Source organism: Xenopus laevis, chromosome 8L, assembly GCF_017654675.1.
Source record: "Xenopus laevis strain J_2021 chromosome 8L, Xenopus_laevis_v10.1, whole genome shotgun sequence".
Classification (NCBI taxonomy): Eukaryota; Metazoa; Chordata; class Amphibia; order Anura; family Pipidae; genus Xenopus; species Xenopus laevis.
Window position 1 is genome coordinate 89371054 of NC_054385.1, and position 16753 is coordinate 89387806.

A 16753-nucleotide genomic window follows, 5' to 3' on the forward strand; every position below is an offset into this window, starting at 1 on the left:
GGCCTATTTCATTGCCATTCCCTATTTCTATGAGAACAAAGTGGCTAAATAGATGGAATATTAGATTATAGTATGTAAAGAAAAGAGACTAGGAGAATAGAGGTTGAGTGAGAAGAGGAATAATAATAGTATGAGTACGAATAAGAGTGGGCCCCTGGTCTAAGATTAATTAGTGCAAATGTCCAACAAACCGCAGCACACTGACACGTTGTTTCTTGTGAAAAAATCTTTTGTGATTTATTGGCTCAGTAGACAAAAAAATGCAACGTTTCGAGTCTCACAGGACCCTTTATCAAGCTTGATAAAGGGTCCTGTGAGACTCGAAACGTTGCATTTTTTTGTCTACTGAGCCAATAAATCACAAAAGATTTTTTCACAAGAAACAACGTGTCAGTGTGCTGCGGTTTGTTGGACATTTGCATATGATTGATACCCATGGCAGAGTGGGATTTTGACTGCTAAGCACCTGGTCCTCAAGGGATAAGAAACGGAGGTGAGCGCTTCATTCTTGTGTGTAAGATTAATTAGTGGGCCCCTAGTCAAAGGTTTTTGGGTGGGCCCCTGATGTCCCAGTCCAACACTGCTCGAGGGGGATAAGCACAAGAATTATTTTGGGGAGTATAGGTTTTTCTAATAGGGAGCACATGTAACCTAATCAAATACAATACCAAGAGTCATCTGGAATGGGGTAAGGTTGTCACTATTGGTCCTTGGAGCAGTGAAAATGCATTTTCTAGAGCGATAAATGCTTCCCTATCTGAGAGTTTGATGAGCACGTCTGGGTTGGGCAGATGGCAGTAGAATACTACATGCCTAAATGTTTACTTTTGACTGCACAGTTTGGATGAACAATGGTCCGGGGCTCATTTTCATGGTTTGGGCGAAGGTCCCAGGTTACAATGAACACAAACTTAACAAGACAGCACAAAAGGTTACTTGAATATTAGAATATTTGTAGTCAGCTATATGGTACTATGTTATACCAAACAAACATTTTGATTAAATCACTGAGCATTGCAAAATCTGCCCCATAATAATCTGTTTCATATATCAAAGTGATCTAATCTTATCATCCCCATTAAAATTCTGACTTCTATCAATGATCACTGACACATCATGGGATGAATGTTGACCAGAATATCAAAACACTGGCGTTTTTTGTAAGTGCATTTTAGTGTCTAGTGGAGATGTTTCATTTAAAGATTTTCAACTAACCTTTCACTATTATAAAGCTCCTGTTTGTTCAGCGTCTTTATTTTGATATTTAACAGAACTGGCAAGCAAACACTTCATAAAGTAGTCATTATGGAATGCATATAGGAATTGTGGTGGACATATGAATGGTTCTAAATAATAGCAATCTCTGACAAGTGCTGGAAGTGCAAATGTAACAATGTTCTAGTCTTTCCTTATTCCATATCCTTGTTAGTAGTAGTTGTTGATAACAAGGAAAGTGAAGAAATCTTTATCCACTACAGCACAGATATCTAAGAGTACCTCCAAACATTTTCACCTTGATATCCTTAAAGAAGCACATCTTTTCTTCATTCACATCTGCCTTTCTGCTTTCGATGCAGTTTAGGAGGTGAGTTTTGTCTTTAGAGCTTAGATTTCCATTCAGGTCCAGGAGCACTTTCAAATGTTCATTCCTTCAAATACACAGTCAAAGTCATCAGTGACGCTAAGGACCCATCATTTCAGCCACAATGTAATTTTGTCAGTCCACGCAATCAATTCTGTTTTCTAATCTTTGTCTCTTTTTATGGATCTATCAGAATATGACACAAGGCAACTAGATTGCCCAACATTTCAATATCTGTTCTGTTAGGGCAGCAGTTCCCAAACTGTTGGGCTGATCCCACTGTGAGTGGCAGGGAGACTGAGGCTAAAAAAAATTAATTTGTAATTTACTATTTTATTTGTAATTTATTATTTGGAAACTTATTTGAAAAGATTGGCTCATAGATACTCTACACCATAGATGCCAAGCTTGGTTTGAAATATTTTTTTGGTTTGATGCCAAGCTTGAATGTCAATTTTGGTGAGATGGGTTGACAATGCATGTCCTTAACATTCTTGGTGTTATGCCAGAATGTCCAGCACACTGATATTTTTTTTATATGTATATGTAATCGTGATGAGCTAAGGGAGGCCATGACCAAAGGTTGGACCTTCAAGTGGGGCTCCAACAGAAAATGTGAGGTAACTTCTCTGTTTGGGGTAAAGGCACACAAGGCAGTTTTGTTTCCTCTGAGTATCATATTTTTAGGTTGCCCAAAAAATGGTGCCAAAGTTCACAACACCATTCTGATTGACTTGCAAGGGACTCATCTGACAAACTCACAAGGCAATTCCTTTGTAAGTCAGTTGGGGTCATTATCGGATTATATTTTTGGCCTACTTTAAAATTAGTCAAATTGTCATCAATTACCCCATCTACCATTATCGTTACAAATATATATATATTTATATAAACCTTAACAGAGGTAGTTGACATTGTACAATATTTAACCACGCAATAAATTTCAAAGAGAGCTTTTATCAGACATTTTAGGACACAGATAGGTTCAGAACAGTGCACTGCAGTATCTTGGACAAAAATATCCTATCATAGCCTTATCTTAGGTATATTTAGTTATGATAACTAGACATTTCAGGAAGTTATTAATTACTTTTTTGGAGTTTATTTAAATGACTTCCATCCATTATTTATGGGCACCTATAACATAACAATTGTTTACCCCACTCTGCCCCCTCCCTGCACCAGAAAGGAGCTTCCTATTTGGATGGAACTGTTGGAGTACACACGTGCATAATAAGTGAATGCTCCAGCTCACTTAATACTGTATGCGCATGCATGTGACATAGGAATAGTCAACAAATCCCCTGATTCATGCATATTATGAACATTCTGGGATACTAATTCATTATGTGCACAAGGGGATATCCCCTTCACATTAATATGTGCCCATTTGCAGTAACAGCACAGGGGCATGCTGAAACACCATAATATTTGATAAAGGGTTGTTGTTGTGTGAAATCCTAGTTTTTAATCTGCAATTGTTGCCCTCAGGCTACAGAGTGGGCATACAATATTGATGTTATAGGTGCCCTATAAGCATGAATGCCCTGCAGTGTTAAGCAGTAGTTACAGCTATGCTGCTGCCAGATGAGTTTCACCGTTGGCCAACAGTGTACATCATCATATGACTGGTTGACTGTACTGTGTTTCTTGCCATGGCAGTCAAATGTAGTGAGCCTTCCTGAGATGTCAGCAATACATCTGTGGAACCCTGCCTTTCTGTTGCTTGCCTACAGTGTGAGCACCAAGCACTGACATACAGGAAGAAAACAAAAAAAGCAGATCTGCAGATATTTATAATTGTAAAATATGTGAAACAAGACTTGATAATGAGAGTATTTTATTAATATGTTTTGGCATACTACTATACTATACTACTACTATATAATCTATGCATACAAAATGTTATAGGGGCAGTATTTCCCCTTTTCCACATGAGTGAAATGAATAGGGATTGTGCCAGACATACTTCTTTCATATTGTTTTATTTTTTTGTTTTATTTTATGTTTTTTTGCTAAACAGGGCAAACTGAGATACTGAAGCTACTCCACATTTGGTCCTCACAAGGTAGATAATTAGATTCTCAATACAAAGATAATCCCCCTGCATAATATACTCATACCAGCAAAACAGTCAAAACAATGGGCGAAAGCAGGGGGTTGTGTATTGGTATTTTAAAGGAAAACTATACCCCCCAAACAATGTAGGTCTCTATAAAAATATATTGAATAAAACAGCTCATATGTAAACCCTGCTTCATGTAAATAAACCATTTTCATAATAATATACTTTTCTAGTAGTATGTGCCATTGGGTAATCATAAATAGAAAATTGCCATTTTAAAAAATAAGGGCCGCCCCCTGGGATCGTAGGATTCACTGTACTCACAAACATACCAACAAACTATACATGTTAGGTCACATGAGCCAATTAACAGACAGAGTTGTGCCTTTTGCTTCCACACTTCTTCCAGTTACAGTTAGAGTTGAAGTATTTCTGGTCAGGTGATCTCTGAGACAGCACAGAGACCATCACGGAATGGTGGCTCAAGGCAAGAGATGTAAAAGGGCAATATTTACTTAAATATATATTCCAGTTTGGTAAGATTCTTTAATATGCCACTTAATATGATATGAACTCTCTGTTGCTTAAGTGTTCATTTTGGGGGTATAGTTTTCCTTTAATTATCCATCTTTTCACATTTTTCACAAACATGAATCTCCCTGTTTGTTCTGCTCAGCTCAAGATATAACAAAAACATAGGTGCTATTGTGAATAAAACAATAAATAACAAAACCCTTACTATGATAAAACTGATAAATAACAAAACCCTTACATTTTTTTCTTTATTAAACAATAGGCGAAAGTTATGTTCACCATAAGCCCTATTTGTAGGTATTTGAAACACAGATATGCTTTACAGCAATGAATAAAATAATAATTATAGTATTTTAATATTGCGCTGGTGCTGACCCCTTTAACTTTTAGGGCCGAGGTGTGATTATCAGGCTAAACAAACTCTGATAAAGAGATAAATGGTTACACAGGACTTGTGTAAAGGGGTAGACAGCCACATGCCACTTTTCCAACAAGAAGACAGTTAGACACTTGGCAAATTCAGCCAGTAGGTACTAACACACCAGAAGTTAGAAGAGCATTTCTATAAGTGTTTCATTTCCTACTTTGGGAAATTCCTAATACAGAACAAAAGTATCTGAAATCAAGAAACTGGATGTGAATCTGTGCTATATTTTTCAGAAACTACCTTATCCAAATTTGGCTTAAGACTTTTACATAAACAAAACACAGACTCAAAGGAGACATGCTTCACCTTATATCTGGATGGATGTGACTGAAATACATGATCGTTGTTTTTGTAGATTCAAGGTCTTTCCCACTCAGTATATCCGACATATATTCCAATGGGTTATCAAGCTGAATCTTGCCTGAAACCTTTATATGAGAAAAAATGCCATCATACAAAATACCACAATAATAACAGCATTGTTGAATATAAGACACTTGTTGTCCCCATTCATAGTAAGAAAACCCTTCAATGTCTCCCTATTTATGCCCATAATGGTTGCTGTCTTGGAATTAATTTGACAAAAGATGTTGGGATTTTCAGTCTGGCGTTCTAGTGCAAAAATGTGTTAACCCAAGAATTGTTTAGCCATTTGTTGCCATTTAGTCGCTATTTTTTTTGCATAGTCTGTCAAAAATGTGTACATTTGCACATGTCAATATTATATAATAAAGTGCTTGCTTGTGTATTTCTGCTTACTACTGTCACTAAGGCATATAATATCCAGCATTGAAAGTTTTAAAAAAATGCTGTTTTTTATACTTGCTATTGACTGACAAACAGGAGCAAGATTTGCACCCATGTTCTAGTATCTAAACATGCACCAAATTAGAGACGTTTACCACAGAACTTGTTATATTGTGCACAAAATGGCAGATTTGCACTTAGCATTTTACCCCTCACTAGTAAATCAGCTCTAGTGTGTCCAACTCCCACACACACAAACAAAAAGCTACATTCTTTAATTGATTTATTATATATATAGATATATAGATATTTTAAATAATGAAAGCAGTCCCCTCAGAGTTCTTATCACGCTCTTCTACAGATTGTGTGTTTATAAAATTCTGAGAGCGATGGCACACAGTACTTGGGCTCATCATTACCTGAAATTAACCCATATCAACCAATCAGTGATTAACTTTACTTAAACATCTGCAAGAATAATTATCTGGCCATGATTATTAAATGTGTCCCAGAGTGTTAAGGCCCCTGCTATACTCCTAGGGTAAGGCCATATGTGGGTATAACCTAAAGCCAAGAATCTGATGATCCGCCCACCGGTGTACACATTTAGAGAGGATTCAGTTGCCAAAATGCATACTTGGTACAAAAAAGGAGGGTTGTGGGTGAACTCCTAAGGCCATATAAAAACCTATTTAAATACAATAATCCCCTGTCTAAAAAAAAGAAAAACAGGGTTTTTTGTTACAAAGTTATGATCATAAAATTGATAAGCCGCCATACCACGTCAAGGTAAACCCCATACCGCGGTCCCTAACTTGTTTACCTGTGATCAAAATAGAGAAATTTTATTTACTTACCGTAATTTCTATTTCCAAGTCACCTTCCATGGCAGCATTCATCAACGTGAGTATTCCCCGCCCCTCAGGTCACTGGACAGGAACGGGTTAATTCAACCCCCTATAATATCCGCCCTCCACCGCTTCCTCCTTGTCTATGTATCCAAGCTCTAAAAGGGAGGGAAGTTGGTGAATGCTGCCATGGAAGGTGACTTGGAAATAGAAATTACGGTAAGTAAATAAAATTTCTCTATTTCCCAAGCCACCCATGGCAGCGCTTCACCAACGTGAGAACTTCCAAAGCCAAAAAGAAGGGAGGGACACAATTACTGCTTATATATTTTATTGTGAATGCAATACAGCTTGCAACACCTTTCTCCCAAATCTAGCATCCTGGGAAAGAAAGACATTCAATTTATAATGTCTAATGAAGGTATGTAAGGAAGACCATCTTGCAGTCTTACAAATTGCATCAGGCGGAGCTCTGGCTTCTGCCGCCCAGGAGGCAGCCAATGCTCTGGTAGAATGAGCCTTTAGGTTCCTTGGTACCTCTCTGCCTGCCTTGTGATAGGCTAACACTATGCAGCCAACAATCCAAAGACTAATGGTTGTCTTTGAAGGAGCCAAACCTCTTCTTGGGCCCTTCGGTATGACAAAAAGTCTTTCTGTCTTCCTCCATGACTGTGTCCGATCCAGATAGTGCGAAATAGCTCTTACTAAGTCCAATGTGTGCCATTGACGTTCTTGCTTAGTTTTAGGATTCGGACAAAATGAGGGCAAAGTTATTTCCAAATCTAGGTGAAATTTGGACACCACTTTCGGCAGAAATTCAAACGCTGGTCTTAACACAACTTTATCAGTAAAAAGGACTGTATTGGGTTCCCTCGCCGAGAGAGACTGAATCTCGCCCACTCTACATGCAGAAGTTATTGCCACAAGGAATAGGACTTTCAAAGTAGCATGCCAGTCTGAGGCACTTTCCAGAGGTTCGAAAGGAGCTGATGCCAAAACATTAAGAACCAAAGGCAGATCCCAGGGAGGTACTCTCAATCGTTTCGTTGGACACTCTCTCTTTAGGGCATTGAATAAACGTATCACCAGAGGTTCTTCTGCCCAAGACTTGCACGTCAATGCTGACAGAGCGGACACTTGTCCTCTCAGGGTACTAACACTGAGTTTCCTTTGATAACCAGCAAACAAAAACTGCACTACCGCTGTCGCACAAGGACTCCTAGGGTCAAACCCTTGATCTTCTGCAAACTTGGCAAAACACGACCATACACGGTAGTATTGAGTCGATGTCGACCTCTTCCTGGATTTTAATAAAAAATCCACCAACTCCTTCCCCAGACCTACATCTGAAAGCCTCTGCCTCTCAGTTTCCATGCCGTCAGCGACAGGTGGAAGACATCTTGAAACGGTACTGGACCCTGCATCAGAAGGTCCTTGACTGCAGGTAGCTTCATTGGCGCTTCTACCGCCATATGTCTCAAGAGAGGAAACCAGGGACGTCTGGGCCAAAATGGAATTATGGCAATTACTTGTGCCCCCTCTTTGTCTATCTTCTTTAGCACTCTCCAAATTAATGGAAAGGGTGGAAAGACATAACCAAATATCTGCCTCCAATTCTGATTCAGAGCATCTACTCCGCTGGACATTCGAGAGGGGTACCTTGAGAAAAACTTTTCACACTTGTGATTGTGATCCGAAGCCATAAGGTCTATTTCTGGACTGCCAAATCTTTGAGTTATGGTATGGAACACAGCGGCGTTTAGACACCACTCTCCTGGATCTAACGCATTTCTGCTTAGAAAATCTGCTTGCACATTTAATTTGCCTGGCACATGAAAGGCTACTAAACCCTCTAGGTTTATTTCTGCCCATGCCATGATTGTCGACACCTCCTCGATCAGCTGTCCACTTCTGGTGCCTCCTTGCTTGCGTATGTAAGCCACCGCCGTGGCATTGTCCGATCTGATCTTTACCCATCTGTGGTCTATTCTCTCTGCGAACACTAACAGGGCCATTTTTATAGCTCTCAGCTCCAACACATTGGTAGGGAGAAGAGACAAGTCCCATTGTCCTTGGGCAGACGACTCGTCCAACATTGCTCCCCAACCTGTTTGTGAGGCATCTGTTGTTATTGTCACATAATCCGGCTCTGTTAACGGCATTCCCCTTGACAAATTTTCTGGAACTAGCCACCAATCTAGACTCAAGATAACCTGCTCCGGAACATGAAGGTGTTTCTTGAGATTCAAAGCGTTGGCTGCTCCTGACTTTAGGAAGAAGATTTGGAGAGGCCTCATATGCCACGTTGCCCAACGCACCATCTGTATGGTGGAGGAGAACAATCTCAGGAGCGACATGCAATCTCTGACGGGAACACTGGGTAACTTTCGGAAGGAATTCACTCGATCTATAATCTGAGATATCTTCCGTTCTGGCAGAGACACTGTCCCCTGAACAGTGTTCAAAACGGCCCCCAGAAAAACGAGCTCCTGTGTCGGAATCAAGTGACTTTTCTGCCAATTCACTACCCATCCGAATTGTTGTAGCACTGCCATGGTTTTGTCCCTGCTCCTTATTGCCTCCTCCTCTGAGCTGGATACCAGAAGTATATCGTCCAGATAGTGAAAGGCTGCTACTCCTTCCACTCTCAAGAAGGCTATCACTGTCACTAAGACCTTTGAGAAAGTTCTTGGGGAGGTGGACAGACCGAATGGGAGACAAGTGAACTGCACGTGTTGCCCTTGAAATACAAACCGGAGATATTTCCTGTGCGGGCTGTACACTGGAACATGGAAGTATGCATCCTTGAGATCCAGATTTACTAGCCATGCCTGAGGAGGAATTGCTGCAATTATCGAGGCCAGGGACTCCATTTTGAACTTCCTGCAGTGAATGAAGCGATTCAAGGGTCGCAGATCCAATACTGGTCTGTACATTCCCGAGGCTTTCTTGACGAGAAAAAGCTTGGAGTAGAACCCTTTTCGCTGCTGTGCTAGAGGTACAGGTTCTACTGCTCCAATCTCTAACAATTGATCTATGTATTCTTGAAATATTTCTTTCACCCCTTGAATTCTTGGAAGTGAAGATATCTGAAATACATCGTGTCTTGGGATTCTGGAAAACTCTAAACGATAACCTTCTGTTATAACCCCTAGGACCCAGCAATCCCGTATATTCTCGACCCAAACCTTTTTGAAGAGTGCCAGACGCGCTCCTACACCACAGGGTTGGGCCGGCCAAATCTCATTGTGTTCTACCTGAAGAGGTGGCACCAAAAGAAGTTGTCTTTCTCGGCACCTGGCGCGGCTCTCCTTTTGCGGGTCTCCAAGATGATTGTCTACTTTGTGTTCTTCCAGGTCTGTACTGTCTTGAGCCTCGAAAATTTCTATTTCTCGGTGATTCTGCTCTCGACCCCTGTCGTCTGAACCTTCTCTCTTGTGGAAGAAAAACACTCTTACCACCGGACACTTTTTTAATTATAGAATCCAGATTCTCACCAAACAGTCTGCCCCCTTCAAAAGGCAACTGACACAAATTTGCTTTGGAAGCAGAATCAGCCAGCCAAGGTTTCAGCCATAATGCCCTTCTAGCCGCCACTGACAGATACATGGACCTGGCCGCCAAGCGAACAAGATCAAGGGATGCTTCGGCCACAAAATCAGTTGCTACTTTCATATCCGTTAACATCTCTCGTAACGTCGACCTTTTCACATTTGTGGAAATAGCCTCTTCAAGATTATTCACCCAGATTTTCATTGCTCTCGAGGTTGACGTTAATGCAACTGCCGACCTACAAGATGCCCCTGCCGAGACAAAAGATTTTTTTAGATCAAACTCCATGCGTTTTTCCATGGGGTCTTTAAATGCTACTGCGTCATCAACCGGTAAAGTCGTCTTACGGGCTAACCGCACTACCGCTGCATCCACCTTCGGTGGGTTATCCCACAGCTTTGAGTTCACTTCATCCGTTGGATATTTCTTTGCAAACTTCCCTTGTATAAAAACTCTTTTTTCTGGTTTTTTCCATTCTGAATTGATTAGCTCCTTAATCGAACCATGGACCGGAAAAGTAGATAAACGTTTCTTTACTGACGGAAACAATTTGTCAGCCGAAGAACTTCTAGGCAATTCTTCAGTCAAGCTTAATGTTTTCCTTACTGCTTTAACTAAGCCATCCACAGTAGAAGAATCAAAAGTAGATTCCTCCTCAGAAAGAACCTCTCCTTCTTCAGACAGATCAGACTGACCATCTGCCGGATCATAGAATTCCTCTTCTGAGATCTCTGACAATGATTCATAAATCATTTCCCTAGACCTCTTAGGTCTTTTGACTGAAGATGATGCTTCCTGCATTCCCTGCACAACAGCCTGTTTTATCAATGACACCAAAGCATCTAGTTGAGGTGAAGGAGGGGCTTGAGGCTCCGCAGAAGATTGTTCAGTCACTGACTGTTTTCTTGATTGCTGACCTTCCCCTTTCTGTGTTTCCGTAGAGGCAGAGAGGCTAAAATGGAAAATAAACACCATAAGCTTTAAACTCTCTCTCCCATACTAGCTTAAGCATTCTTCAGCTTACCTAGAACTTTTAGGCTGCACACCCTTCCCAGAGCCGGGCTGATCCATCTTTGCCTGTAACCTATTAATCCAAAATAAATAATCAGCAACTGCACCTGAAAGCAAAAGAATTTCTCTCCTATATCCGCTCACCAGCAAAATCCACCGCTCCTTGTTCAATCTGGGACGCGCGTATGACGTCAGTGCGACCTAACCGTCGCATGTAAATAGGGTGAGCGGAAGGAACATCCGATCGTTGGAACGCAACGTACGCGTCCATCTTCTGGCTCTGGGAGGGGGACTTCCTGTGACGCACTTCCGGGAATTGACACGCATCTGCGCCATTATCCACTGCTGTAGTGCGCTCGGAAGCTAGCGGTTAAACTAGAAGCCGCATACTACCACCAAAACACCGGCAAGCTTCAGCTATACGCCAAACAGGTGGAATGTTGACCCAGCCTACGGTCCTTCTCCTCAGCTATCCCCTCCGGGGAGCATTCGGGAGGCATCAGGGAATAGAGGGAGATTACTACCCCTGGAAAATCGGTAAGCCATCCTGTAGTGACCTGGACAGGAAAAAGACAAGGAGGAAGCGGTGGAGGGCGGATATTATAGGGGGTTGAATTAACCCGTTCCTGTCCAGTGACCTGAGGGGCGGGGAATACTCACGTTGGTGAAGCGCTGCCATGGGTGGCTTGGGAAATATAAAAGCTTGGTTTCAATCTGTGGACTAGATCCTCCCCCACCACCTGCGAATCAATGCAAAGTGTTACCTAGTGATAAGTGCAGCAGACATAATAAGTGTCTAACAGGCGTTGGTTTCAAATAAAAAGGCTAAAGCTTCCCCTACCGCTAGCATTTGTGGCTTTTGAGGGAGAGAAATTGCCCAAACCAAGGATTGGTTTACCGCCATATGGGGTTTACCTTGACATGGTATGGCGGCTTACCAATTTTATGATTAACTTTGTAACAAAAAACCCTGTTTTCCTTTTTTTAGACAGGGGAATATTGTATTTAAATATGTTAGGAGTGCACCCACAACCCTCCTTTTTTGTACCCAAAATGCATACTTGTACATATTTGGCATCGAAATCTGCTCTATGTGTCTGCACCCAGTGACCATTGAAGAAGCGGAAGAAGACTGAAATTTTTTCAGTTCCCTTAGCAGCTACCACTTCACACTCAATCTGGAAGATGCTGTTTAATTATATCTTCAGAGCCAAGTTAAATGAAGGATACGATTTAGATTACCTAAATAAAAGAAGCTATAGTACTAAGTACTGCATTAACATGCATACCTTGAACACTTACCAGATACTCAAAGGTTTCCTGTAGTGTTTTACTCCCCACTAAAAAGATTCCCACAGTTTTTGGATGAACAAAAAAGTATTGAATGTATAAAGTCACAGCTGTATGATGGATGGTCTTGAGATGCATCTGTCATGAGTAATAGAAAAGTTTTATCACACATGCCTTTATACAATATGCTAGCATAGCATACTTTTATGACTGCAACCACAGATGTGGTCTCAAAAAAATGGCGCAGTCAATGCACTGACACTATTTATTAAAAATACTTGTGAGCCTACACTTGTGTAACTTTGCACTTTCGTATAGTTGTGCTGGTGTGTTCATCCCGCTTTCTGTTCTGAATCGTAATCGACTGTATTGTTGCAGGGGAACCCTATTGCCATCTTCAAATTGGTGGTGATTCCAGGGTTCCCACAAATGCCTGCATAAATACACACAGGGGATTTGCATCTAAAAAGTCAGAAATACAGCAGAATTTATGGCATCTTGATGATTGATAGAGAAACTAGATTATATGCTCCGCTGGGGAAGGGACTGATGCTAATTGTATTGTTAACAACAGCCCTTTTTTAATGTTATTGCTATGCAGCACTGCTGACATTAGAGGACATTCTCTATAGCACGTCCAATTGTATCCTAGATACTACTTTTGAGACGGCCATGTGGAGCAGAGCTAGCAGTTCGACATCTTGTTAAATGAACTCTGCAACCAAATCCTTGTGTGTGTGGGTTAAGATTACATGAATGATTAAGCAATTTCTGTAAAGTGAAGCATAGAATGGTGTAACTCAATAAATAAAGGATAGAATTCAGGCCCGGACTGGCAATCTGTGGGTTCTGGCAAATGCCAGAGGTGCTGCTATATGGTGCCATAGAAAGTCAGTATTTAGTGGGCTGGTGGGGGCTGTTTGGGCCTCTGTGTACCTGAAATGCCAGGGCCTATTTTTATTCTCAGTCCGGACCTGATAAAATTAACAGAGAAGGCATATATTCATGAAAGACTTCTCAGCTAGAGATCCATTGCATGTGACTTCCACAGCTGGCTGCCAGGATGGGAAAGTTATGGCCTGTAAGCAATGGGCCAAATCAGGATAATCTGATCATTTGCCCCCCCCCCAAAGCAATGATTAGATCCTAACTGGAGTCTATGGAGACTAGGGATGCCCTGAATCCAGGATTCGGACGAATCTTCGTGCCTGGCCAAACTGAATCCTAATTTGCATAGGCAAATTAGGGGTGGGAAGGGAAATCACGTAACTTTTTGTAACAAAACTAGGAAGTAAAAAAAGTTTTTTCCACTTTGGTCCCTAATTTGCATATGTAAATTAGGATTCGGTTCGGTGTTCTGCCAAAGCTTTCATGAAGGATTTGGGGATTCAGCCGAATCCCAAATAGTGGATTTGGTGCATCCCTAATGGAGATCCATCAAGTCAGAACTGCATCAAAACATCAATGTGAAATTTCAAAATTTGCCCAATTATCAGGACCTCCTGGGGGCCCCATACATATGCAGATAAGCTGCAAAGTCAATCTGGAGGGGTTGATGTGGTAGCTTTTAACAACCTATATATGGCCAACTTTATATTTTCTTTTCTCCCACCTCTAAATAATGGCAAAAAATGCCTATTGTCTAAAAAGTCAAAAAATTAAAAAAGCAAAGCCTGCTTACCTCATTTTTATGAATGTCTGCATCTTCCAAGCCGCTCTGCAGATGCTTAAAGACATTTTCAAATTCGCTGCAGTTTTTTGTAAAGTGATTCTGAAATGTCTCCTTAAATAAAATAATGATACTTTAAGTGACAAGAAGTACACAGTTAATTTTAACATGTATCACAGTCAGGGGCGATCCTGGCCCCTCCACCGCCTGAGGCAGCTTGCAGTTTCTGCCGCCCCCCCCCTCCCCGTGCGCTCACCTTTTTGTGCTGAATGGGGTCTGGGGGGTCCACGAGGGCAGCGGAGAGGGTCAGGACGCTAGCGCAGAGAGCATAATTGCACTCTCTGCACTAGACGAGCCAAATTTATGGTTTGAAAACCGGAAATTTGTCTCTTAAAGGAATAGTTCAGTGTGAAAATAAAAACTGTATAAATAGATAGGCTGTGCAAAATAAAAAATGTTTCTAATATAGTTAGTTAGCCAAAAATTTAATAATAACGACTGGAGTGAACAGATGTCTAATAAAACAGCCAGAATCCAACTTCCTGCTTTTCAGCTCTATAACTCTGAGCTAGTCAGCGACTTGAAGGGGGGCCACATGGTACATTTCTGTTCAGTGAGTTTGTAATTGATCCTCAGCATTCAGCTCAGATTCAAAAGCAACAGATATGACCCATGTGGCCCCCCCTCAAGTCTCTGATTGGTTACTGCCTGGTAGCCAGGGTAACAAGTCAGTGTAAACCAAGAGAGCTGAAACGCAGGAAGAAGTGTTCTGACTGACATGTTATACATCAAATCACTCCAGCCTTTATACATTACATTTTTGGTTAACTAACTATATTAGAAACATTTTTTATTTTGCACAGCCTATCCATTTACTCAGTTTTTATTTTTACACTGAACAATTCCTTTAAAGTACCAGGAGCGGCATTTTTGTTTCTCAACTCGCCCCACTGGCGAAGCGTCCCTGATCATAGTCACTGCAAATGACAGCAAAAGTTCAATATTTTCTTCCTGAAAATATCAGTATAATACTGGAAAATAGTTTGGGACCCAGAGAGATTGTACTGCATATAAGCTGATAATATTTATTAGTCACCTGTTTAACTAAAAACATCTAAAAATTGGATGATATGGGATGAAGGACTATACATATCATTTGCTGGAGAGGGCAAAGTAGAAAGTACATTTGTATGTATGGGAAAAAGCTACTCTCAGGGGAAAATGGTAATTTTCAGCAGGGAAACTGACCTATAGGTTAGTCATACTATACTCCCTATTTAATAATTTAATGTGGTCCACGAAACAATGCAACAACATTTGTTAAGCTCAAACTGTTAAATTATGGAAATGTTTACATCTTTGTATAAAGTAAGATTTGTCAGTATGTTTTTTTTAATGTTAACACTATAGCCCCTTGTTTAGCAATCAGTACCTTCAATTTTGATTTCAAAGTTGCACATGAAAGTTGAAGACCTTTAGCTTCACAGCGGCTTATACAATTCTTCATTTCAGTATTGAGATTATTTTTATTTTCAGGTGCTATATCTATATTTTCAATGGTATTCCTGTAGTAAAGCAAATACATATTCAGGTTAGCGCAGAATAATAAATAAATAATGCAGGTTGAGAGTGTGGCACCTTTAAATAATGGTACAAGTATGGTTGTAACAAATAAACAAAAGCCAAATGTGCTAAATCAGTTATTTTCTTCAGTGTATACAATAGAGGAGTCAGAGTTCCCAGACTCACATCATAGCTGCGCTTTTGGCTCAGCTCAATCTAGTCAGAAGCTAGCTCAGGATATGGCTCATAGAGCTTTACTAAAAATGAATGTGAACAAGATGCCAGGGCTACATGGAATACACCCTTGGTTTCTAAATTGTGAATCAGTCATACTGGCTGATACAATATAAAGCTTTAAGAAGGGGTTGGATGGCTTTTTAGCAAGTGAAGGAATACAGAAGATGATATTATGGAAGATAGTTCATAGTGCAAGATGATCCAGGGACTAGTCCGATTGCCATCTGGAGTCAGGAAGGAATTTTGTCCCCCTCTGAGGCAAATTCCAGAGGCTTTAAATGGGGTTTTTTTCTTCCTCTGGATCAACTAGGACTTAGGCAGGTTATATATATATAGACTTAAAAGGTTGAACTTGGACATGTATCTTTTTTTCAACCTAACTTACTATGTTGCTTTGTTACCAACACAAAGTGACTAGGTATGCCTTAATTTTAAGAAAAGAAAAAGATCAACAGTTAAACAAAATAAACTTTGTAAATAGAGTAGTAATTAAGGCAGTATCTGCTCCCATACAGACCCAAAATGAGTGTGAAATTAGTACAATTTGCTTCCTGTTTTTTGAAACAGACCAAACCTGCATTCATTTTAGGTATATCAACCCAAACAACATAAATTCCTGTCTGTTGTTCAGACAAGATATAAAGACCCATGTACAAATGCATTACTGCGGTTGTGGTTGATCAACTTTTGTTGCAGTCATTGTGTGAATCAGAGCCATTCATTGAAGGTACTTGCGTCTAAAGCCACTCCTTGCGCTTGTGCTTGCACATTTTGTGCCCTACCAATTTGTTCAGATGAATCACAAGCAATGCACTTATTGATGCAGGGGAACCCTGGAGCTATCACCACCATGGTTGGCGTTACATCCAAATAAGCTCTTTAAAGGCTAAAAGTTTATTATTACCTTAGAATATGGCAGTTCTTTACAATCCTCAGTGCAATGTAAACTTGATTTCCCAAGCTGCTTTCATTAACCTTTTTTTGAATAAAGGAATCATATCTGTTTAGAGAAAAAAATATATTAATTTAAATACTTAGTAATTCAAATATTTGCTCCTGTGTTTTTCAAAGGCAGCAAAATCTCTGCTCATGATGATAAAGTTGTTCTGTTTCATAAGCTTCTTGTAGAGTAAATATGTCAAAGGGTCATTTATGAAGTGTGGTTGCACTAAAATGGATAAAAATGTTGTATGTATTGATGCCTTCATTAAAGATACTTGCATCTAAT

General features: G+C 40.3%; 1 protein-coding gene across 3 annotated transcripts in view; it reads right to left on the reverse strand.

The window, feature by feature from the left end:
- Positions 1–360: 360 nt before the first annotated feature.
- The window catches only part of LOC108698791, a 34181-nt gene continuing 17788 nt past the window's right edge, over positions 361–16753 (reverse strand). For 2 of the 3 annotated variants that reach the window (XM_018230577.2, XM_041573083.1), the window contains 6 exons: positions 16430–16525; positions 15158–15290; positions 13738–13839; positions 12069–12194; positions 4915–5036; positions 361–1649 (listed from right to left, as the gene is read on the reverse strand). In XM_018230577.2, the coding sequence (XP_018086066.1) occupies positions 1466–1649; positions 4915–5036; positions 12069–12194; positions 13738–13839; positions 15158–15290; positions 16430–16525 (763 nt within the window). In that variant the 3' untranslated portion in view covers positions 361–1465. The remainder of the gene's footprint in view (positions 1650–4914; positions 5037–12068; positions 12195–13737; positions 13840–15157; positions 15291–16429; positions 16526–16753) is intronic. The other variant, XM_041573084.1, reaches the window with a different exon arrangement.